The following is a 26,498-nucleotide window of genomic DNA, read 5'->3' as shown; positions in this document are numbered from 1 at the left end:
TATGGTCACCCCAGATTTTTGCTTTTTGCTTCACTGGTTTACGACTTTCCCTGGCTGTGGGCCTGCTAATCAGACCCACAGCCTAGCTGTTCTCTCTCTAAATTGACACACATGTACTTTAGGTGCATTTACCAATTGGTACTGGGCCACCTTATCAGCCCCTTTACTTGTACCTTAGGTACCCAGGGCATAGGTGTACCCAGGGCCTACCAGGGGCTGAAGCATGTATTATGCCACCGCTGGCTGGCCATCTAAACAGACACAACTGGCTGGTAAGACAGCTGGGGCAAGGTGGTGTAATCACCCTTTGCTGTAGATATAGTATACCTATATCTAAACCCAAAATGGACACATATACTCCTATCAGTCACTCCTATGGCAGGCCTTATCAATCCTGAAGGCAGAGTGCTTGGAATTATGTGAGATGGTGCTCTAGCATGAGCTGAGCCTGTATGCAGCTTGCGGAACCAAGTCCTTATAGCTGTTCCATGATAACGCTATACCATATACTCTTAAGTGCATTATAATCCTCGCGGTTATTGCTAACTTTGGTATAGCATTATCAAAACATGTCGAGTAAGGTGTCATACGAATTGGAATACTACCCCCTCGCCAGTTCTGGCGACGGGGGTAGCATTCCACCCTCTTAGAGGGACACGACATGTATGTAACTGTGAACCCCGGTTAAAGTTAAACAAAGCCTCAGCATCACAAAATGGATGCTGCCACCACAGACACAAGTCTGACCTCCTGCTGCTGGGAGTCCTTCCAGCGAGGGAGGCCTGGACAAAGGGTTTCCTGCCTTGGGAGGTGCTAGCACCACCCCAGACAGGATTTTGTGTATTGAGGTAGGGAGGGCTGAAAGGAATGAGACATGCCTGGGGCACACAAGGTGTCCATGTGCATACCCCGGTTCAAACCAGTTGCTGGGGCACTCCAGCCTCAGCTCTGGCGCGAAACCGAACAAAGGATAGGGGGTGTAACCACCCCCCTTCCTGGTCCCACCCATGGGAGGGACCTAGTCACTAGTACAGCCCCCTTTAGCAGGATAAAGGTAGGAGCTGGTCCCGTTCCAAATTAGATTATCCTGAACTACTCTACAAAGAAGAAACTCTGGACTTCGACGTTCTGCTCGACAGAAGACTGAAGAATCTCACTTGTGGGCAAGGACTGTCCACCCTGCAACTGCAGGCACCATCAAGCGTCCTAGCGGTTCACTTTGTCGTCCTTCCTGCCGGAACCAGACCTCAGAGCCCGACGAGACCCGGATTCCCAGACCTCTCCGACCTCTACCCACATCTGCAGCACAGCTCAGACCCGTGGGTGCGACGAGACACGTGGGACCGGCCATCTTGAAGAAACTGCACTTCGCTTCCAGCACGACTTCAGAGGCATCCTCGAGTAAGTGCTTTGGGGATTGAGAAGCTCCTGCACCGAAGACCAGCCCCCCAGCATCCACAAGATCTGCGTGGGGCCCTTTTGCTTGATTGCTGCTCGACGCGTTGTCTGGTCACTTGCCGGCTGGCTAGTGGCCTCCTAGACGACGATTCTTGAAATCTTCACCGCTGGTCTGGTTGCTCCAGACTGGCCCTTGCTCCCTTCCAAAAGAGGAGCACCCCGGACCCTCCTGGTCCGCACCAGACGCCGTTTCCACTCACCGCGTGGGTTGCCTTTGCCACGGCCTGTTGACTCCAAATACGGATCCGACACCGCCGACAGCGAGAGCCTGCGTGGGACAGCTCGTGCCTCCATCCTGGTCGTCGAAGACACCTCCTGGTCCACGTGGCTGCAGAGACAAGCGTCCACTCTTCACCTGATCGCGACGACAGCATCTGGTTCCTTCCTGGTTCCACACCGGTCACTGGCTAGTGACTTTGAACACTGTCCCCTCTGCTTTCAGGTCCTCTTCTTCCTCGATCCACCCTTGGATCGCACCGGACATCTTCCTCCTGGTCGCCTGCAGCATCTTTCTTCAAGGCTCCATTGACTTCAATGCGGAAACCCAACACACTTTCACACCTATGCACCCGCAGCCCGTGGGTGAGGTAACGAGAGCATTTCAGTGCTCATAAGTAGATTGACTCTCCTAGTGTCCAGATATCCAGTCGTTTTACTCCTAACTAGTCGGAACTGTCTGTTACTTACCTTTTCGTAATTTGTTCTGCCCATTGACTTTGTTCCGCATCTCGCGTGTGAGTTCACACTCTGCACACGCGTCCCGTGGGCCTCCTGCTACTTACCTAAGGTTAGGGTAGTGTAGTCCCAGCGATCCTGCAGCCTCTGGGCATCTTCATTTCCTCTATCGATTTCCTTATACCTTTTACTTAGTATATGGTTTGTTGTGCCCCTAGGGCACCATTGTAATTTGTGCAACTTATTGTATTTTTCTTAAAGAGATTGTTATGTGCTTAGCCCTCTGATCTCATAAAGAGTTCAGAGGTGTTTGTTAGTAATAAATATATTGTTTATTTTCATAACAACCTGTGTGGTGTCCTTTCATCTGGTATTCAAGGGGTTATATGTGGTAAAACAGCTGGCTTCACATGCCAAAAGAGTTTAGCCTAAGACTGCTCTGTCCATGCTACCATTAGGATAGCTGGTCTATAAGGTTGACTTACAACCAATCACCATAAGGGTTGTTTGGACTGATACAAGATGATCACTAGAACTAGTGAGCATCATATCTCAGGCCAACTTCTCACAGGTGCTGCAAATCGTCCGAAGGGGCTACTCCCTCCCCTTCGAGACGACCCCTGCAGCCATGCCATTGCAGTACCACCACATGTCGGGGGATCACTTGCAACTACTGCAGGAGGAAGTTACGTCCCTCTTGGCCAAGGGGGCTATCTAGCGCGTTCCTGGCCCAGAAGTAGGGCGAGTTGTTACTCCCACTACTTTCTGGTTCCCAAGAAGGGCAAAGGGGGCCTGCGCCCTATCTTGGACCTCAGGAGCATCAACGTCTTCCTCCTAGCTGCCCTGGACCCACAAGACTGGATGGTAGCGTTGGACTTGCAGGACGCTTATTTCCATATTCCCGTCCTGCCAGCCCGTCTGCGTTACCTGCGGTTCACGTTAGGCCAGAAGCACTTCCAGGTTACCGTGCTCCCCTTCGGCCTCACCAGTGCCCCTCGGATATTCAAGAAAGTGATGGCGGTGGTCGTAGCTCATCTGCGCAGATCAGGGGTTACAGTCTTCCCCTATCTCGACGACTGGTTGTTGAAGGCGGGCTTGCCCCAAACAGTCGTCTCCCACCTCCAGACTACGGCTGACCTCCTGCATTCGCTGGGGTTCTCCATCAACGTGCTGAAGTCGCACTTGAGCCCCTCCCAGAAGCTCCTCTTCATCGGAGCGGTTCTGGACTCGGCGCAGTTTCAGGTTTACCCTCCCGAGCAGCGGGTTCGGGATATTCAGGCTCTGATTCCGATCTTTCCGCCTTTATCCCGAGTTTCGGTCAGGTTGACCCTACGACTTCTGGGACTGATGGCCCCCTGTATCCTGCTGGTACATCAAGCCAGGTGGCGGATGCGGGTTCTGCAGTGGGACCCGAAGTTCCAGTGGGCACAGCATCAGGGCAACCTGTCCGACCACGTCCTGATCTCGGAGGGCACTGCAAGACAGTTTCAGTGGTGGCTCACGGACCGCGATTTGGTCAGTGGCAGATCCATCTCCCGTCCCCAACCGGAGCACACAGTGTTGACTAATGCGTCCCACCTGGGATGGGGAGGCCACATGGGAGAGGTGGAGATCAGAGGCCTCTGGTCTCCGGCGGAGTCCCGGTTCCATATCAACCTCTGGAGCTGCGGGCGATCCGGCTTGCACTGAAGGCATTCCTTCTCTCTGTCCGGGGAAGTGTAGTGCAGGTGTTCACGGACAACACCACCGCCATGTGGTATTGCAACAAACAGGGCGGGGTGGGGTCGTGGACCCTATGTCAGGAGGCTCTGCGCCTCTGGACATGGCTGGAACATCAGGGAATCACCCTGGTGGTTCAACACCAGGCAGGTTCCCTGAACTCCAGGGCAGACAAACTCAGCTGTTGGTGCATGATGGATCACGAGTGGCGTCTGAACTCGGACGTCGCGCAAGGTCTCTTTCAGCAGTGGGGAGAGCCTTGGTTAGATCTATTTGTCATCAGTTCTGCGCGTTGGAATTTCCAAGACGGCACTCGCTCGGAGACGCTTTTCGTCGCGAGTGGAGTTGCGGTCTGTTGTACGCCTTTCCGCCTATACCACTTCTGCCCAGAGTGCTGAAGAAGATCATGCGCGACCGGGCCCAAGTCATCCTTGTGGCTCTGGATTGGGCACGAAGATAATGGTATTCCGAGCTACTCAGTATGTCAATCGATCCCCCGATTCGACTGCCTCTTCTGGAGGACCTTCTGTCGCAGCAACAGGGGACGGTCCTCCACCCGAACCTGTGCAGCCTCCACCTACATTCGTGGAGAAGGAGCAGCGACAGTTGATGGCATGTGACTTGCCTCCTGAAGTCTGTGCTGTCATTCTGGCGTCCAGGCGTCCCCCCACGAAAACGATATACGCCTGCAGGTGGAACAATTTTGTGGCATGGTGTACAGCAAAGGCTGTGGATCCCCTCTTTCAGAGGTTCTCCTCTTTCATCTTTCAAGAGATATCTTTCGGCCGTTTCAGCCTTCTTGAGGCTTCCTGATCAGCCTTCTCTTTTCAGGTCCCCTGTTGTAAATAGATTCTTGAAAGGCATTACTCACATGTTTCTCCTGTTCCCTTTGTAATGCCTCAGTGGGACTTGAACCTGGTGTTAACCTATCTGATATGTGCTTCTTTTGAGTCGCTCCACAACTGTCCCTTACGTCTTCTGCCTCTAAAGTCTACTTTCCTGGTTGCCATCACCTCTGCCAGGAGAGTGAGTGAGCACCAGGCTCTTTCCTCTAAGCCTTCTTTCCTTTCTGTCCATCCGGACAAAGTTGTTCTGAGGACTCGTCCTTCTTTTCTACTCAAGGTGGTTACTGCCTTTCACATCGGCCAGACCATTATCTTGCCCACCTTCTTTCTGCCTCCACATCCTTCAAAAGAAGAAGAGAGGCTCCACCGTCTGGACTCAAAGCGTGTGCTCTCTTTTTACCTGAACTGCACACAACAGTTCCAGGTGGACGACCAACTCTTTGTTGGTGACATGGGCGCTAAGAAGGGACGGGCGGTGCACAAGCGGACCATCTCTCGGTGAGTTGTTTTGTGCATCAAGATCTGTTATTCCTTGGCTAAAAAGGAACCTCCTGTGGGGCTCATTCCACTCGGGCTACGGCGGCTTCTACTGCCTTGGGACGGAGAGTCCCTTTGCAGGACATTTGTCAGGCGGCTACGTGGGCCTCGCTGCACACGTTTGCCAAGCATTACTGCCTGGACAGCCAAGTCCGGAGAGACCACTTCTTTGGCCGTTCAGTTCTCCAGGACTTTCTGGTGTGATTTTGGTTTGCAGACCCACCGGGGTTGGTATTGTTGGGGTATCTATTGTAAGGTAAGGAATCCAACACTAACGTGTTTCTTTCAGATGCACAAGTTACTTACCTTCGGTAACAATATATCTGTAAGAAACATTAGTTAGTTTTAGATTCCTTACCACCCTACCCATCCTCCCCGTCTGCGAACCGATATCTAGGGTTGAGGACTTTCCCTGTCAGGGCCCTAGTTTCATGGCACCAGTGTCTGTTTCTTGCATGGCTCTGCATTCCTGGCTCGGAAAGCTATGTACAGAACTGATGTCAGTGCGCGAGGGCGGCGTCTAAGGACTCCAGCGACGTCATTACGGCGTTGCCGACGACGGACGCGGAGCCACAGGACGACGCCTACCGACACGCAGGGGTACTGCTGACGAAAACTTTCCGGATCCAGTCTGACGCCTGGGGATATTCTAAGGTAAGAAATCTAACACTAACTAATGTTTCTTACAGATATATCGTTACCGACGGTAAGTAACTTGTGCTTTAATCCCTATAGTGAACATCAGTCATTACTAACTATATAGTGGCTGCACCAAACCCGGTCATGTTTGGTATCAAACATGTTGGAATCATACCCCAACACTGATTCCAGTGTTGGAAGTATGGTCCCATGTACCGGGGGCCTCCCTTTGGGGTACCCCCTGTACTACCAGTAAACGCCTTTCAGCGTCTGACAGCAACCTAGTGCTGTTGACGACCACCGACACGATTCTGCCCTCCTGCTGCTGAGCCTAGCTCGAGCAGGGGAAGGTAGAACAATGGGTTTCCTGTCGCAGGGAGTATCCTCCGTACTGTCCAGCCCCTCCTCTGGGAGGGATTCCTGAGTCGTCCAACTCTTTTCCTGGGGTACTTAATGGCTTACATGTTGGTGGTTCCTTAGATTTGCCATTAGACAAGACTCTTGGAGTGAAGGAGTTACTCCCTTGCATCTGCTGTCACAGCATCGAAGTGGACCAGTCCTATGGTTTTGATGTCCCACGGACTTCGTAAAACCCAGGAACCCAGGGGGTGGTTCTGCGACTCCCTCGAGGCCTGACCTGTCCTCTTTGCAATTTTGAGGACAGTATTTCTCTTCTGAATTGCTGGGACTGAACCCCCTTGCACCACATCAACTTGCCGTTGCCAAGGCTTGTTGGCTCTGCACTCCAGAGAGCTTCAGGCTACAAGAAGCTCCAGCCTTAAGGAATTCTTCCTGCGAGTACAGCGTCCTCTGCACCTTGGACCTTCCTTCTTGGTAAGCTGCTTGAGGTCCCCTTGAGACTCCGGTGCCTTCAGTTTGTGGGTCCTCTTGATGGTCTTATTCTGCTCCAGTGGGCTCCCCTGCTTGCTCGGGTCGGGTCTGCTCTCACTCCTGCTTGTGGTGAGTCCCTTGGACCTTGCTGGTCCCAATGTTGCTCCTTCTTCGTTCTCACGCTAGTTGCAGCTGCCAAGGCTTGTTGGTGCACTGGTCAGACACCGACTCCCTGATCCTTGACTTCCTATGTTGGACAGTGCTTCCACGGCTCCTGGTACCTCTTAGCGTCGCCTGGTCCCACAGCTGTAGCAACAAGGTCACCGTCAACTCTTGAGAACCGTCCAACATCAGTGGGCATTGCTCTTCCGTGCCTCTGAGGGGCGTAGACTCTGTCCCCTCTACTTACAGGTTTTCCTCTTCAAGAATCCACCCTTGGATTCCAATGACTGTTACACAGACTACTCTAGCGGCATTTACTTCGAAGTCCTCAATTGTGATCTACGGCCGTTTCCAATGACACTTCACTGCTATGCACCTGGCGTCCCTGGTGTAGGTATCCTGGTTCCTGGGGTATCCATGGTGGGGTGACTCTCCAACCATCTGTCTTCCACTGGGTTTCTTCGGAGTCCACTAGGAAGGATCCTTCTTGAAAATTGCAACCGTGACTTCCCCAATAATGTCTATCGGGTACGCAGCTTTGTTTCCAATCTGCACCCGACTAGGGTGGTTCCTGTTGTCCCCAGTTCCTCTGAGTCTCCTGGTCCAAGTCCCGACTTTGTTCGCAGTTCGCATTCTACTTTTTTAGAATATGGTTTGGTCTTCCCTTGGAGACCACTGGGTTTTTTGCTACTTCCTATTTTTACAATTCAAGTATTGTTGTGTATTTGTGTTGATATCTCTAGGTAGGAGATATACCAATGTGTTAGTGAGTGTTGGGTAATAAATAGACATATTTCTATATATACACTGTGGGGTTCTTTTTCGTTTAACCTACACTACATGATTAAACTGGTAAAACAAGCTGCTCAACACTCCTTCAGGATTCCCGCCCACCTCCTCAGACCACGCCAAAAACCTCGACATCGTACTCGATTCATCACTCGCCATGACCCGACAGGTAAATGCTGTCACCTCCAGCTGCTTCAACACCCTCCGCATCCTTCGAAAGACCTTCAAATGGATCCCCCCTGAGTCAAGGAAGACAGTCACCCACGCACTCATCACCAGAAAACTCGAATATGGAAACGCTCTCTACGACGGCATCAACAAATCCCTACTCCGCAAACTCTAGACGATATAGAACACCGTGGCCAGACTCGTCCTTGACATCCCACAGTACGAACACCTGCGGGGTCTCCACTGGCTCCCCATGGAGAAGAGAGTAAGCTTAAGAGGGTCGTTACCTTGAGCGCTGTTGTTTTCCTTTTTCCGTCTTTCCCTGCTGGAGTTCCCTGCACCTCGGGAAGCGCTGACCTGCGCCACAGCACCCGGTCTCCTTCTGCCGCTGCAGCTCGTTTTCCATAGCGCGCAGCTGCAGTAGGGAGGGGACCTGAGGACTGCAAATACCGGCACCCTTTGCGGCCGGAACACGGAAGCCGCCAGCAACCAATCCGCGCCAGGAGGCGCATAAAATCTGCACATACCCCCGGTGGAGCGGGGGTCGTTACCTTGAGCGCTGTTGTTTTCCTTTTTCCGTCTTTCCCGGCTGGATTTCCCTGCACCTCGGGACGCGCTGACCTGCTCCACAGCACCCGGTCTCCTTCTGCCGCTGCAGCTCGTTTTCCATAGAGCTCAGCCGCAGTAGGGAGGGGACCTGAGGACTGCAAATACCGGCAGCCTTCGCGGCCGGAACACGGAAGCAGCCAGCAACCAATCCGCGCCAGGAAGCGCATAAAATCTGCACATACCCCCGTGGAGCGGGGGTCGTTACTTTGAGCGCTGTTGTTTTCCTTTTTCCGTCTTTCCCAGCTGGAGTTCCCTGCACCTCGGGACGCGCTGACCTGCTCCACAGCACCCGGTCTCCTTCTGCCGCTGCAGCTCGTTTTCCATAGAGCTCAGCCGCAGTAGGGAGGGGACCTGAGGACTGCAAATACCGGCAGCCTTCGCGGCCGGAACACGGAAGCCCCCAGCAACCAATCCGCGACAGGAGGCGCATAAAATCTGCACATACCCCCCGCGTCGCGGGACCGCGCGCAGGGTAAGCCCGGGCCAAGGGCGGGCCCGTTTAAGCCCGTTCAAGACCGGTCAAGGACGGGACTGGCCACCCCTCTGACACCTGCCACACTAATATCAAGGTCAGTGTAACTCTGTAAAGAAATTTAGAGCTATTCACTCACCATTAGCCACCAAAATGAGTATTACGCAAGGACTAGAAAGGATGGCTACCTCACTAGATGGTGGACCTAGTAGTAGGAAATCAACTGGTGGTTCACTATTGGGAACCCTTGACAATTTTCTTATAAGGGTATCAACTGCACTCGCCAAGGACATTGAACTTACCGAAAATAGACTATCCTTGGACACTTCGATTGATAAAAGGTCTTCCCTGGGCCCCCTGGCACACGCCAAATCACCGACCCACCTACTACCTGATTCACAGGGTTCGCTTCCTCCATCAAGAGTGGTGACCACTACTCCACCTCAATCAGCTACTATTATGAACATAAGTGACACTTCCCCAAGAGAAGGAGTGCTTAGTAGCGATACGGTCAGAAGCCCATCCCCTAAAATTAAGACTCGATCTGCTGGACAGGTAAAACCTATTATGGTCCAGCCTAAGGGGAGGGAGCAAGCAAAACGGAAACGCCCTGGACCACAAACGAATGCTGGAGGGAAGAAGGCAAAATCTTGTAAAAGTAATGCCCCACCTGAAGATCCAGCAGTGATGCCACCAATCACCCCCTTACATGTGGAAAGGGCAGATAGAAGTGGGCAGGGAAGCCATTTGGACAATAGGGGGGAGGATCCATACTTGGAGTTGGGTCCTTCTTTCTGGAAAAGACTGGAGAGTACCTTTAAGAAAATGTGTCACCCATTGCATGAACGGCTGGACTCCATTGAAAATAGACTGGTGTGCCTTGAACTGTCATTGGTATCAGTCCAGAAACAGGCAGGACTAAGTCGCAGTGCTCATACAGCGAGGCAAAAAAAACCCTGTGGACAATGGTCCATCTAATTCCAACAGTGGTACCGGGTCAAGCCAGATAGCAAGGCCAATTCTGGCTGTTGACAAGGGGCAAATTACTAATATACTACCTGCTGCTGAGATAGGAGTGGGAAAAACAAATCAAGCTAGTGGGACGCCACAAAGTACCTTGTCGCGGACAGACGCTCCGCCGGTTCTGAATCATAAAGGGATGGGAGAAAATCCATTGAGTAAAGAGAGAAATCTGGATGATGGAACCAAGTTGAAAGATAAACAGTTAAATCCACCTGCCTTAACCAGGGCTCATAGCGAGCCTCCCTTACCTTATATTGACCTCCCTCCCCAATCAGCCCCTTTGTGGTAGTCCTGGTAGGGGTTCCCCCACTAGCTCGAGGGAAACGAGAATTATACCCAGACTTAAAACATAAGTGTATCTTCTGGCTAAACAAGTATCGCCCATTGCCAGCTAATATGCAAGGTGAAATTATGGGAGCCAGGAGAGTCAGCTGGATAGGCAAGGGATGCAAGACGGTAGCAGGAGACTGCATCATTATTAATTTCAGAAACCAGACATGTGTTAACTTTATTTGTAATTGGCCACAAAATGATTTGTCCAATGGGATACAATCTCTACCCTTAGCTTACTTCTATGGGCCCCCTATCCCGGTTTCCTTTGAGAGGGATTTGTTTTCTCAGGGACCTGTAACTAACTTTTGCCCCTTAGGGAATATAAGGTTGTTCAACAGATTCCAGCACTTGTCGGGGCTAGGGGACTGCGATTGACAGTCCGAACTTCAAAAATCTATCCCGGGTAATAGGGGAGGGGATGGAAGAGAGGGGATGGAGACTAGGAAAGGGATTGTGCCCGTCCAGAACAGCAATGACGAAGGGTTGGCTGAGCCTGGCCAAAGTAACACATGTGATATCATTTTTGAGGTCCCATTGGTGGAGCAGTCCTTGAATAGGCAGTTTAACACTAAATATATCTCAGGGGGATGTCCCGTACGGGGCAAATTGGGCATAACATTGGATGGACCGTTGTGCCAGACATCTCTGGTCTCTTGGAATGTGGCAGGTTTGGGGTCGAAACTTAATTCGCAGGCTTGGGCAGATTTCATTGACCACTACGACATTTGTTTGTTCCAAGAAGCTTGGCCGGTAGATCCAATGTTCAGAGTGGGCTATTTGAATTTTTTTGTCCCTGCTGTAAAAAAAACTAAAGGGCAACCTATGGGGGGGTTTAGTGATATGGGTCAAGCAGTCTCTAAAATGTAACACCCAGTTGCTCCCTATTATATGTAATGATATTCTTGGTGTCAGAATTAGATTCCATGCTAATTTAGAAATCAACATTCTTAATGTATATGCTAGGGGGCTCCAAGGTGGCAAGAAATCGGAAGTTGTAGCTAAACTTGATACAATACTACAGGCTACCCCAAATAACATAATGTCATTGATTGCTGGTGACTTTAACACCACTTTTGAACCCCTTGGTTTGGACGATATACATTTAACAGAGGAGGAGGACACCAGGTGGGGAGTTCCTCAGCTCGGTACTAAACCCATTAGAAAATGGACTGAGGCTGCTATCCAGTTAAAGGGCCTCTGCATGGAAAACGAGCTGAGGGCTGCCAATGGGCGCACATTGTCAGATAAAATGGGGAAGGAAACTTTTGACAATGGTGCTAGGGTAAGCAATATTGACTATCTACTCGTCCCTCTCAAGATGTGGTCTATGCTCCTTGACATGGAAGTGGTGACTCGCATCGAAAGTGACCATAATCCTTTGAGTGCAAAGTTTAATCTGGGTATTCATATTGAGGTCGATCCTAATGTAGGGCACTCCTACCCGGATTTGGTCATGGCAAATGATGAGCGCCACCTTAAATGGTGTAAAGTCGCAGAGCATCAGGAAATAATTAGTAACATCGAGGGGGACCTGGAAGGAGCTCTAAAGGCTATGGAGGAAGTCATCCGGAATGGATCTCCCCCTTATCTTTTATTAGAGGCACATAATAGGCTCTTTGTAAAATTGAAAACGTACTTTTGTAAACCTAGCTTAGGAAAAAGAAGAATTCAAAAAAAATAAACAGTGTGCTGGTATGACGGCTCCTGCCGCCAAGCTAGGAGAGAGTTGGGTCTAGCCCTAAAGTCCAAAGATATGGGTACAATAAGATTGGCTCGTGCAAACTATAGGCTCAAGCAACATATCGCTAAAAGGGCTTGGGAAGAGGGCCTGTGGCAGGATTTGAAAGTGGCATGCTCTGCTAAGAACCCCAAACTTTTTGGGGAAATTTTTAAACTGGATAGGGGAGGACATCGAGAGAGTCCCCATAATAATGTTGATCGTAATTCTTGGGTTGACTTCTTTAAGCCCCAATATGCTGCTATTGCTAATGGTAATAGCGAAGGAGATGTTGTCCATACTGTATATAAGGAGCCTATCTTCTCTCTGAGTGAAGTGGATAGGGCATTGGACCAGGTCACTGAGGGCCGTGCTACCGGCATGGATTGTGTCCCCGCAGATTTATTTCTGAACAACAGAGGGCGTTGGCGATTATATATTTTGTATGTGGCAAATGCCATAGCCCAAGGGATGGAAGTACCTATCTCATGGAAAGGGGCAGAAATAGTGCCGGTGTATAAAAAGGGTGATAAGTCGCTCGCAGCCAACTACAGACCAATAAGTCTAATTGACTGTTTACAAAAAATTATGGGACGGCTGGTTTTGGACAGAATCCAGACCTGGATGGATAATGACAATATTTTGAGTCACCTACAGGCTGGTTTCCGCCCAAAAACAAGTACCATAGACCAGGTCTTCCGGTTTATTATGTTATACTGGCGTACCGTAGTCCTGGAAAAGGGTACCTTGTATGCCGTTTTTGTCGACTTAAAGGCGGCTTTCGACCTGGTCCCTCGCAACATACTATGGAAAGTCATAGCGGAGCTGGGGATGGCACCTGAACTGCTGAGTTTGATTGTCCGCCTGCATGAGGACACCTTCGCTCGGGTCCGGTGGGGTTGCCAGGGGGAGGTTACGGAGCCCTTTCCGGTGGAGCGTGGAGTGAGGCAAGGATGCGTCATGGCACCAACCTTATTCTCGCTCTTCGTGAATGGGGTTGCGGATTTCCTCTCCCTGGTCCCGACTGATGCCCCTGTGATGTCTGGCGAGCGGGTTCCGATCCTCATGTTCGCGGACGACACGCTCATCATTTCAAAGACTCCGAGTGGACTCCAGCAAGCACTGAAGCGGTTTGAAGATTTTTTTTTTAATAGGGGCCTAGAAATAAACACGACAAAAACCAAGTATATGGTCCTGACTGGCCGTAAAACGTGCGGGTCTAATAGACCCTTCAAAGGGGTGATCAATATGAACGGTTCCCCGCTGGAGCGGGTAGACTCCTTCACCTACCTGGGGGTTACCCTTCAGAAAGACTTGCGGTGGTCTAGCCAATTGGACATTGCGGTGCTAAAACTCCGCCAGCAGGCAGGCATCCTTTTGAGAAAATTCACCTCCTCAACAGCAAAGCCTATTAGCCCCTTATTGGAAGTATACGGGATGAAGGTCTTAGGTTCGGCCCTCTATGGAGCCGAACTTTGGGGTTTCGAAGATCTAAGAAAGCTAACGCTAGCAGAAAATGAATTTCTACGAAAAGCTACTAGCGTTCCCATAAGTACCCCGTTAAAACCACTAATGTGGGACCTTGGAAAAAAGGCAGTCCAGGATCTTGCCTTTCTGCGGCCATTATTCTATTGGCGCCGTTTATGGACCACAGAAGAATTACAGCACTATGCCCAGGGAGGGACTAAGGGAGATAATGGCTAAGGACCCATGCCATAGAATACACTGGCTGAAGGCCATTAGATCAATACTCTACAAACTGGGAATGAGGGAACTATGGGAGGATCCGGAAAACACCCAATTCCCCTCTAAAAAATCACTAAAAGAAAAGTTTTGGGAGATGGTGATTGCTGAAGAGAGGTCAGAGGGTCTCCCCTCGCACTTAACTGGTCGTTTCATGGATATTAAAGCCCATCCACAACTGGAACAATATTGGGACATTATTGGTAAACAACAGGACCGAAAGCTTTACTTTCAGCTTAGGGTAGGATCACTACCAATAAGATCCTTTACAGTAAAATGGGCAGATAAAAATGGTAACGCCAGATGTCCCAAGTGTGGGGAGGAACAAGAGTCATTAAGTCATTTTTTTATTCTTTTGTCCTTTTTATACTGACCCCAGAACGATGTGGATCAAGCCTATATGTAAACTGCTTGGGATACATAGGTATGGTGAGGCTCTGAGAATTCCATCTACAGACCCGACGCCTAGAATTGCTGTTGCCATGGCTAAATTCTTGAGATGGGCTTGGGTAATCCGCACAAAATACATAGCGGTAACTATATAAAGATTAAGTTGTATTCACCTATGTACATTGGGGTTAACTCTCGTGAATTTTTGTGCAATCCTCCTCTAGACAAATGTATGCTGATGAAATGATTTTAGACCTTTTAAATTGTAATTCGGCAATAGTCTATTGTAGTTTAATACTCCTTTTAAATATTTATTGTATGGCTTTTTAAATGATCTTTTTTATTAATAATTGTGTATTTTATGTATACTTTTTTGACTTAATTGTCGAATAAAGTTTGTGAAATGATAGTCAGCTTCAAAATCCTCACCCACGCCTACAAATGCCTGCACAACACCGGACCCAAATACCTGAATGACCGAATAAACTTCCAAGTGCCCAAACGAAACGTCCGATCTGCCTCCCTCGCACTAGCCGAAACCCGTGCATCCACAGAGCCAGAGCAGGCGGAAGATCGTTCTCCGACATTGCAGCCAAAGCCTGGAACGAGCTACCGACAGACATCAGACGCGCCCCCTCCCTGAACACCTTCAAGAAGACCCTCACGACCTGGCTCTTCAGCTGAAACGGATCTGCATTACTCCGCTCCGCCCCCCCCCCACCCCTCCCAGCACCTGATTGATTGATTAATTGAAGAACAATTGGGCCCAAGTCATCCTTGTGGCTCGGGAGTGAGCACGGAGAGTCTGGTATCCAGAGCTTCTTTGAATGGGCATTGACTTTCCGATCGGGCTGCCCTTTTGATAGGATCTTCTGTCGCAGTAGCAGAGGATGGTCCTCCACCTGAACCTTTCAACTCTCCGCTTCCTTGCATGGAGATTGAGCATCAACAGTTGATATCTTTCTATCTTCCTCCTGAAGTATGTAATGAGGTGGCCACGCCACTAAGACGGTGTACGCCTGCTGTTGGCAATTAAAAAAAATATATTGTTCAGAAAGGTCTACTGACCCACTTTCTGCTTCTGTCTAATATGCTTCTCTCTATTATTATCCTTGCCCAGCAGGGCTCTGCTTTGGGTACTATTAAGGCTTAGCTTTCTGCTCTGTCAGATTTCTTGCGGCTCCCTGACCAACCCTCTTTATTCAAGCCCCCTATTGTAAGTACGTTTTATTCAAGCCCCCTATTGTAAGTCGGTTCTTAAAAGGGCTTGTGCATATATTTCCACCTTCTCTTTTTTGGGATGCCGCAGTGGGACCTTAATTTGGCTTTCATATTTCTCATGTATACTCCCTTCAAGCCCTTACATAATTTTCTCCTCCGGCTGCTTACCATCAAGGCAGTCTTACTGGTGGCAATAAGATCTGCCCGAGGGTGCAGGCTTTATCGTACAAGCCTCCCTATATGATGATTTTTGTGGATAAAGCACCCATGCTTCATTCTTACCAAAAGTGGTGACCCTATTGCATCTGGGTCTGTGAATCATGCTCCCCACCTTATTTGCTCCCTCACATCCCTTTAAGGAAGAGGAGCGTCTCCACCATCTAGACCCAAAAAGAGCAGTCATTCTACCTTGACCACACAAAAGAGTTCCGAGTGGACACCAACTCTTTGTGGGTTACGTGGGAGCTAAAAAAGGTCAGGCAGTGCAGAAACTGACCATTTCACACTGGGTTGTGACCTTCATTTAGATGGTAATACTTTGGTGTCTAATTCAAAGATAAGCAATCTGCAGCTAGAAGTCCCTATCAGATAAACAAGTTACTTACCTTCTGTAGTGCATTATCTGGTAGAGACGATATCTAGCTGCAGATTCTTTACAGACCCACCCATCCTCCCCACTCTGCGGACTCATTTTATAGGGTTAGGGATGTTTCTTTTTCAGGGCCCTAGTTGTGACTTACAGGTCGGTTCACTTCATGGTTCACTTCTGGAGTGGAAAAATGAAAGGTGACTGATGTCTGCGCGCCTAAATAGGTGACCAAGACGTCATAACCGATGTTAACGACTCCGGCGACTTCACATCGAGCTGAACTGAGCCACCATATGGCGCATATGGGTACTGCTTACGTAAAAGTTTCCAGATCCAGTCTGACGCTAGTGAAATTCAAGGGTAAAGAATCTGCAGCTAGATATTGTCTCTAGCAGATAATGAGTTACCGAAGGCAAGTAACTTGTTATTCAGTGTCCACCATCTTGAAAATGGTGGGACTTCTCCAATAATGGCTAGGGCTATTTCCCCTTCCACAGGAGGTGGGCATAATAGAGGGTGTAGACACCCCAGGTAAGGGGCCCATTGGCACCTACCAATTTCACTCCCTTGTAACGCCCCTCTTAGTATTTAGGTGGTATATCCAAACCCTGAAAATAGACTCCACAGACACAAGACGATGAACGAGGAAACGCTGTTGGACCTAGAACTGCCGACCTCGTGGTGGACTTTGGGCCTGAACTCCTTCCTGCCGCCACAGAAGTCGACAATCACCATCCCCAGCTTGTCTCTGTGTAGCCTCCACAAACCCTGAAGGGCAGTCAGCATTTCGCAAATTGATAAAGAACTCCCTCGAGATAGAGGCGCGGTGTCCAAAAACAGGTCCAGTGTCTTCCAGCTCTCCAGCCCGACCTTCTCCCAGTACCAGCGAGAAGTCCCTCTGCTCTGGAGGGTCAGCTTAGCCTCCACACCAAGTCTTAAGACCCCAGGACCCACTGGAGCTGAAAGGCAGGAACCCAGGAAGTAACGAACCCCCTGCTGCAAAATCCTACAATACGAAGTTCAGGTAGACTCCAACTTAACAGCGAGCCTGCACCCGAGGAGGGACTTCAGCACTCCAGAGAGCCACCCCAGCATTGGCACAGCAGCTCCAAAATTGTTGCTCCAAGGTGCCTGCCCCTGACCGCTAGGATCATCTTTGCGTGCCTTTGCCCAGGTGCACATCTTCACTGTGCCCAGCTGGGGCATCTTCGACCCGGGACCCCAGAGCCCTTGCACCTCTGCTATCCCTAGAGAGCCTTTGAACTTGCCTGAAAGTCCCCCTTTGCTTTTACAGGTGGCCCCTTTCTTCATAGCTACAAAGTCCCAAAGTACAAAGCTACCTGCTACAAAGTCTCCTGCTCCTGGTGAAATTCGGAAGCACCCGAGAACTTGGCCTTGGAACTTTGGACCTTCGCCTGGGCCTTCGAAAACTACAAAAATAACTGTACTGCATGCTTTTTTGATCACCTTTTTCTCCCCTAGGAAATGTTTTGTGCGTAATTGCCCACAACTGTAGATATTGCCTTTACTGTGATTTTCTCGTATTGTGAAAAGTATTTACCTTGTACCCGAAGTTCTTAGCCTAAATATTTATATAAAAAGAAGTAGTATTTTTCAGGTTTGGTCTCAGTTTCATATATTGAGTTTGTGCATCATCTATTGCCTTGGTGTATACAACAAATGCTTAGCACTACCCTCTGATAAGCCTAACTGCTCACTCACACTACCACAATATAGAGTGTTAGTATTATCTACTTTTGCCTCCATAAACCAGTAAGGGTCCCCTCGACCTCCCTGCTCAGTGTACCCCATTGTGGTGCACTGTACAGTGAGGTGGGTTTCCTACATATCCTTTAAAAGCTCATTTGTCGGATGTTTTGAATTGTGCCCTCTTCTTAGGCCGATATGGCATCTGAGTTGCCACAGTGAATGGTTATCTGTCAGCCCATGTCTATTTGCCAAACCAACTGTCCCTCTTTAAATCTCGTATAGATTTGAAATTGATTAAGGGGCTTACAATTAAATACCCCCCCACTCCCTTCATCATGACTAAGTGGGATCTTAATTTAGTTTTGACATATCTAATGTGTTCCCTGTTTGTACCCCTTCATTTTTTTAAGTTATTTGTATTGGAATTTCATGTAAGAAACACATTTTGAACATAGTACTGCAGTTACAGTTACACCTAACATAGTTTAAGTGGGGGTTTCCACAAATAGACCTATTTGCAACCCCAAAAAAAACACAAAATGCCCAAACCACTCGTCTAGGTTCCCACGCCCACTATCCAAGGGCAATGCTGTATGGATGACCTGGGTAGGAATATTTGCCTACGCTTTACCACCTCTCCCACTATTTCCATTTGTGGTCAGAACCATCAGGCAAATCTCCCTCACTCTTGAACAAATAGCTCCAAACTTGTCTCGTCAAACATGGTTCACCACACTACTGGAACTCTCACAAATTCCCCACGAGAAACTTCCCCTCAAGCTGGACCTTCTCACACAGAATCATGACAAAATTCTGTACCATATAATACAAATTTGTTCTACTGGCCAATCACCTTGCCTACTTTCTACACTCCTCCACATCCCTCAAAAGCAGAGGAGTGACTCCACCATCTGGACCCAAAAAAGCGTTGTCGTTCTACCCTGACTGCACACAAGAGTTCCGGGTGGATGACCGACTTTTCCTGGGGTATTTTGGAGCGAAGAAAGGTCGAGCAGTACAGATATGAACCCTTTCGCACTGGGTCTTTCTCTGTATTAAAATCTGCTATGCACTGGCCAAGGAGCAGCCGCTTGAGGGCTAAAGAGCTCATTCCACTAGGGCTAAAGCTGCAACCACTGGGTTAGTATGTGGAGACCCAGTCCTGGACATCTGCCAGGCAGCAACGTGGGCGTACCTTCACACGTTTATCAAACACTACTGTCTGGAGAGTCAGGTCCGTAAGGATGGGCAATTCGCCGGTCTGGTCCTGCAGGATGTTTTAGTTTAGAATTTGTCTTTAGCCCACCACCAGGGATGGTATTGCTTGGGTATTTATTCAAAGGTAAAGAGTCTGAGACTAGATGTTTCTATCAGATGAACAAGTTACTTACCTTCGGTAATGCATTATCTGTAGAAACCAGACTTAGCCACATATTGCTTACCGACCATCCTTCCCGCTCTGTGGATAAGTTTCTGGGGTCATGGCTGATCCCTTTCAAGGCCCTAGTTGGGACACACCAATGTCAGTGCACTTCATGGCTGCGCTTTCCTAGCGTAGAAAGTCATGAAAAGTAACTGATACCAGCGCGCCAAGTTGGCGTCTATATAGGTGACGTGCGCGTCACTTCCAGCATGGGCAGCGAAGGTGGGCCACCTACCGGCATGCAGGGGGTACTGCTCACACAAAAATCTTCTGGATCCAGTCTGACGCCTGTAAACTTCAACGGTAATGAATCTGCGGTTAGATCTTTTCTCTACCAGATAATGTGTTAAGTAACTTGTTTGTTAGTAATACTTATATTGAACTTTCCCTCTGATGTAATATTCAGTGAAAGAAAAAGCATTAAATAATTCTGAAATATTTTAGATTTCTGTGGCAATGGATACTGCTCCTGATTTTGGAATAAATAAAAAATTCGGAGGAAAGAATCCACTATAGTGATGAAAATTTAGCCAGTGAATTATCCATCTGGTCTCGCATGTACTCCATCATTTGGAGGAATTAGAATTATCAAATTCTAAATCTATTTTTTTAATCTAAATTTGAGCTGAGTGGTAGTACGTTGCACAGGTAGTTCAGCAGCCTGTGTATAGTTGTATAATTATTGTAATCTTCAGAAATTGTTTGATCATACAATTAGGTACTTAATTGAAGAAAGAGGAATGCCTATTGCTTTAGGGTGTTTAGGTTATGATTGATTTGTATGTATGCATTGCATTATTTAAGTAATTCTTTTGCATTGCCTCAGTGCTGCAGCCAGGTGTCATTGTTATGTGATAGCACTGTATAAGAGGTGCACACTTTGTAACCATATGTTTTTTCTTATCTTCAGGGTATTGACAAAAGTGCAACAATGGTAACACTGAATTCATTTAGAGATTCTAATCTAACAGAAATGGAGCAACAAGACATGAAGTCAGTTGGACCTTCCAGTCCAAGAAGTATACAGGATACCAGCAAGCAGTGCACTGGAGAGAAGGAGTCTGTGCCGGATCTCAAACTTGGACTCGAAATAATTGAGCAAAGTGCATTGCGTAAACTATTAGAAGAGCCAGGTCATGAAAGGAGCAGTTCCAATGGTCAACAAGAAACTGCCCTTTGTGAGCAGGACACCAACTCTTCTTTATGTGTAAAAAGTCCTGACAAAGCAAGTTTAAATATATTTTCAAATTCAAATTTGAGGGACTTAACGCCTTCCCATCATTTGGAAGTAAGGAGTGGATTCAGACTGAATGATTCAAAGTGCCTGATTCAAGATGACTGCAAACATGTGTTCACCGAAGCGACTGTTTTTTGTACTTCCGAAGATGGGCTTATTTCTGTTTTTGGGAGGACTATTGGCAACGATTCGATGGATGGAAATTGCACTTCCCAGAATCCACCACAAAAGAAAAAGGTTGATAACTTTAAGTTTTTTTTTTTTTAATGCATGCATAGACACTACTGAAATACTTGTTTCTTATATTTACGTTTGTCGTGCATTTACTTTTTACATTTCTGCAACCCGGTTCACTGACAAGATATCAAAGCTTAAAATATCGTCCTACAAAAATATCACAACAGAAATATCGATGTAAAAAATATCATCATTTACTTATAATTAAGGCTCCCTGTTTTCCGTTTTTACGGATTTTTACAGATAAATACAGACAGAAAACAATGTGTTTTCTGTCTGCATTTATTTTTAAAAGTGGAAAATTCAGAAAATTGTGTTTCTTTTAAGTGACTCTCCGTGCTCTCTTTAATGAATTAGAGGCCAGCAGCTGAGCAGATGGACAGCATGGAAAATTAAAAAAACAGGATGATGTTTCTTTAATTAATGGCATATCTCAACATACATTAGTATTTACCAGTGGATGTATTGTCATGTAATATTTGGCACCTTAAATAGCTAAAACACGACAGACATCAAAGTATGAGTGTGCGCCTATCAGTTCAATAAATATGAAAATGTGCAGTTTTACAACTTCATTTATACGCAAAACATAAATAATAAATAAATATGGATAACTACAGATAAAATGGCCCACAAATAAATATGGATAAATACAGACGGAAATGTTGAAAAAATAAATACCATAAAACCGAGAACACTACTTATAATGTAAATGATAAAAATATAGGATAAAAAATATCGTTGTCACTAATATAGTTATACAAAATATTGTTTCAAAAATACATAAATATTAAATATATTAAAAAGTAACAGTAATATAATACAAATTAAATATAATTAATTTTCAAATAAATATAACTTTTATAGTTCACAAAAAACCCACATATTTATTAATATATATATTTAGTTACATATATATAATTAAAAAGTTATGAAACTAATGTTTTCAATTTATATTATTTATTAGTTATTTTAAATGTAATACTATAACAAATAAATATTTATCCAATAATATAAAACATAAAAAAATAATGTAAGTACAAAGAAAAAAATGAATATAAAAAATTCCAATTTCCCCAAAAACATATTGCATCTTAAAAATATTAATTATAATGAATATAATTTTAAATACACAATAACAATGGTAGAAATTTAAACAATATAGACTAAACTATAAAATTATACAAATAATACATATACTATTCCCACTCCAATTAGTATGGAAAGCGTTGGACTCAGTAGTGGTAAATTGTGCTGTTCTCACTCTAGTCTGTACATCAATAAAGAAAGTGTTGGATTTCGGAGGGGTAAACATTACTATACCCACTCTAGTCAATGCAACTATAGGGAAAGTGTTGGATTGCGGAGTGGCAACATTTACTATTCCCAATCCAGTCCATGCAACAGTAGAGAAAATGTTGGATTGCAGGGGGCAAAATTTACAATTCCTACTAGAGTCAGTGCAAAAGTAGCGAAAGTGTTGGATTGTGGAGGGGCAAATTTACTATTCCCACTCCAGTCTTTGCGCAGTTTGGAAAGTGTTGTATTACAGAGGGCTAAATATACTATTCCCTCTCCAGTCAGTGCAACAACAGGGAAAGTGTTGGATTGCGGAGTGGTAAAATATACTATTCCAACCCAACTCAGTACAAAATTAAGGCAAATGTACTGCTCTCACTGCACTTTGTGCAACAATAGAACAGACCAATCAATAAAATAAAATATTTATATAACTATACTAAATAACAAGAAATATAAATTTCAAAATGAACAAATTGCTTATTTTTATATCATCTTTAATACAGAACATACATTAAGACAAATATTATTACAATTAAAATAGCAAACTATATTCTCAAAATAAAATGAACTAATACATTCAATATTATTTACAACTAAAAAGCCGAAAACAATTAACATATACAATAAAAGAACAAAATAAAAACTTTACTATTTTTAAATGTATTACTTAAATAACGTTCTACCCTATACCTCTGTATACTATAAAACACACATCTACATTTTTTCTTTATATTTACACATTTTACATAATTAATTTAGAATAATTATATTAACAATTAATGAATAGTAAAATAATGATGTATTTACCTTCTCAAGTTTTTATCCATACAAAACTAAAAGCCCACACCTGATTTATTAATTTAAAAAACTTAATTACATAATTTACATAATTATAGAGTAAACAAATAACAATAATAATTAACTAATAATACATTGATTATATTTAACTGTCCACACTTTACCCCTACAGATACAAGTCACACCTAACATAAACAATATCATTACAAAATTTGTATAATTAATTACCAATTAACTAATTATACAATGACATTAATCATTCATTATAATTAAATTCCTACACACCTTTTACCCATACAAAAAAACCACAACACATCCACAAATATAGTATGTATTTCACAATTTATATAATTATCAACATTGACAAAAGTATTCAATTTCATAAATAATTTTCAATTAAAAAATTATTGATGATTAATTATGAGATCATTATAATTAAGTTACTTCCCACCCTACAACCGGCACCTACAACGTAATTTAACAAAATATTAATTATAACGTTAACAAAAATAATGATCAATTACATTATTATTATGAATTCATATTTAATTATTAATATATTATCATCAATGTACTTCCTACCCTTTACCCCTACAAACTCCACAACCCACTGTGGTACTAAAAATGACGAAAAACGATTACCTTAATTTTAACAACTACTAAAATTTTTCAAATATTGTTAAAAAACATTATATATATTCACTGAAAAAACCATAGGTTTTAGGGGTGTTATAGTTAGTTGGACAAAACCATTGAAATTCCCACGTTAAAGTTAGTTGTACTAACTATAACTCGTGCGCCCGCACTCCACTGCTGATGATGTCACATATTACATCATTCATGACATGGTCAGTGACATCACTGATGACATATCAAATGACATCACTGATGACATCATCCACGTGACAATCTGATACATCTTATCATACACTAGTGTAACCTTTCAACACTCATTATAAAATATGGAGTACCATATCTGAAACCATTGACACACTGATACAAGTTTTGAAAAACCCACTCAGTGATTCCTACATCTACACATTTCTAAGGTTTTTTTAAATGCTAATTCCTAACTATTACATGTCTGAATCCTATGTTTTTTTCAGTGAATTTCAAAGGGGAACAGCGTTTACAACGCAACTTTTACAACAAAGTACCTTTACGACGCAACCATTACAACCCAACTGTTACAACGACTTGCGCTGGGGGGCGCTCTAGGATAGGGAATAGTTTTAATTTACTATCCAACACCTTCCCTACTATCCACGGGGACTGGAGTTGGAATAGTAAATTAAATTATTCACTATCCAGTTGTAACGACTTGCGTTGTAAAACTTGCGTTGTAAAAGCATGCGTTGTAAAGACGTACATCCAATTTCAAAGGTTTTTTAAAGGCTAATTCCTAACTATAACATGTCAGTGAATTTCAAAGGTTTTGTAAGTGACAATTTTTAAATGTATTAATTCTTATATTTATTCTTTTTGATACTGATTTACTAAATTTTTTTAAACTATTTATTTTTAGATATTTTAATTTTTTAAATTACATTATAATTACATTATACATTACATTACAAAATATTCTTTCTCAGAATGAATTACTTTAGTTTAAATACTTTGCAAATAGGCAATAGAGTTTTAAGTACAGTAGTTACAGTTGTAGCAATGGGCAACACAATTTCAAACAATGCAACATTGAGGTGAATGGGAATTTCTAGTTTAATGCAACTAGTTACTTTATGGATTACTTTTCTAACCACAGGACTGGATCCTAGATGCACCCCTGGGACATCTCCTGTAAACAGTTGACTAAGGGCGTTTTGGTTACAGTAGTGATTTTGAAGGAATATTATTGTATTTTAAAAGTTGACACGTAGAAACTTTTTCACATAGAATCACCAATGTTATCCTATGGGAGAAAATTCACTTAGAAAGTAAGTAGTGTTATCTTTATTTTTTCTTACTCAGTGGTGGATCCTGGATCCAGCACTAGTTCATCTCCTGTAAACAGTTGAAAGAATGTGTTTAAGTCATACAGGCGATTTTTAAGGAATATTTGCAGTTTGTGAAAATAGACACTTGGGGGTCGATTCCGATCCGGTAAAATTTCCGTCCGTACGATTCGCATCCGGAGCCGTTTCCGTACGACTCGTACAGACACTGTACGACTCGCCGAGTACAATCCGGGCCGGGGTATCAGGACGCGATTCGTATGGTCCGCGTCAGGTAAGGGCGATTCGTACGGAAAAGCGCACATTCACATACACACCGAACGGTGCGTACCCCTCTATGATCGCTGGGGTACACACCGTACCCCTGCGATCATGGGGGGTACGCACCGTACACCCAGCGGACATGGGGTACGGTGCATACACTCCGAGATCGCGGGGTACGGTGCGTACACCCCGAGATCGCGGGGTACGGTGCGTACCCCCAGTGATCGCAGGGGTACGGTGCGTACCCCTGCGATCATGCGGGGTACGCACCGTACCCGGGAGGGGCCGTTCCGTACCTGTTTCGGGGCGAACACTGCTTTTACGGCTGTTTTCAGCTCCCGTAGAAAAAGGGTCATACGGCGCGTACCCAACACGATTCGTACTTGCCGGTTCGGAAAAAGCAGCCGCGAACCGTACAGATGTCGCGTACAGCGGGTTCCGAGGGGGGATCGTACGGGGAATTCATTCGTACGGTCCCTGTACGATTCGTACGGAGTCCAGCGCCCGGTACGGATCGTACTTCGTCGTACCTACGGGGGACGTTGCAGGGTACGTTTCGTATGGGAAAAACGCTCCAAACGGCAATTCGGAGCGCTTTTTACCGGATCGGAATCGACCCCCTGGAAACTTTTCTGGTGAAAACCAGACAATGGATTCCTATGGAAGGAAATACAAGTTACTTCATGGTTAAGATTACTTTTCAGGATCAGTGCTGGGCTAAAAAATGCAGCACTGAGTTCTCTCCTGATAACAGGTGAGCAAATCGGAATTCGTTATTCAGATGATTTTAGGTGAATATTTGAAAGTTCCAAAACTCCACACTTAGAATTTCCAAATGAAACCAGTCAATGTTAGCCTATGAAAGGAAATTCAAGTTACTGGTAAGTATGGTTAGAATTACTTTTCAGGATCAGTACTGGGTTCAAAGATGCAGCACTGAGGTCTCTCCTGATAACAGGTGAGTAAATCGGAATTCGTAGTACATCCAGTAAGCGCCACAGAGCTGCGTAGCAGAAAGATGTAAAAAGGGGCCCGGCCTGCACCACCTCTCTGCAACGCAGCGCAGTGGCGCTTCCTGGAAGCACCTGGTGGGCTACTTGGCCCCCATGGTCCCTCAGGTTTAAATTGGAATTTTTCCCCAACTTAAAACGCGCCACAGAGCGTGTTTGCACACATCACGTCAGGCCCCTCCCTTCACCACTGTGTAAATGCGCCCTGTCATCGTTCTAAGTTGAGACATTAAGTCCCCTTCAATCCTAAGGGTCCCTAGGGTCAAACTAGCCCACTATGTACCCTCAGTAAGCACCCCAGAGCTGCGTTGCAACGAGGTGTAAAAAGGGGAGTGGCCTCTGAACACCTGTCTGCAACGCAGCTCCCTGGCGCATACTGGAGATACCTGTTGGCCTATTTGGCCCTCAGGGACGCTCGGTATTCAAAGAGAATTAATTCCTCAACTTAAAGCGCTCCACAGGGCGGTTTGCACAGTGGTGAAGGAAGGGGGCATGGCCTGAGGTGATATGTCTGCAAACACACCCTGTGGCGCTTTTTAAGTTAGAGAATTAATTCCTCCTTAATCCTGTGCGTCCCTGGGGGCCAACTAATGCGCCAGGAGCCTGTGTTGCAGAGAGGTGTTCAGAGGCCACGCCCCTTTTTAC

General features: G+C 45.8%; 1 protein-coding gene across 6 annotated transcripts in view; it reads left to right on the top strand.

Moving 5' to 3' along the window:
- KMT2E (lysine methyltransferase 2E (inactive)) overlaps positions 1-26,498 on the top strand; it is a 2,078,550-nt gene that overhangs the window by 1,867,372 nt on the left and 184,680 nt on the right. For 5 of the 6 annotated variants that reach the window (XM_078680502.1, XM_078680476.1, XM_078680512.1 and 2 more), the window contains one exon: positions 19,964-20,527. The exons of the other annotated variant lie outside the window; for it this stretch is intronic. In XM_078680502.1, the coding sequence (XP_078536628.1) occupies positions 19,964-20,527 (564 nt within the window). The remainder of the gene's footprint in view (positions 1-19,963; positions 20,528-26,498) is intronic. 6 annotated transcript variants of the gene reach the window in all.

Source organism: Lissotriton helveticus, chromosome 1_1 (genome assembly GCF_964261635.1).
Source record: "Lissotriton helveticus chromosome 1_1, aLisHel1.1, whole genome shotgun sequence".
Lineage (NCBI taxonomy): Eukaryota > Metazoa > Chordata > Amphibia > Caudata > Salamandridae > Lissotriton > Lissotriton helveticus.
Note: the sequence above shows the minus strand (reverse complement) of the source record. Positions and strands in the feature narration are given on the sequence as shown.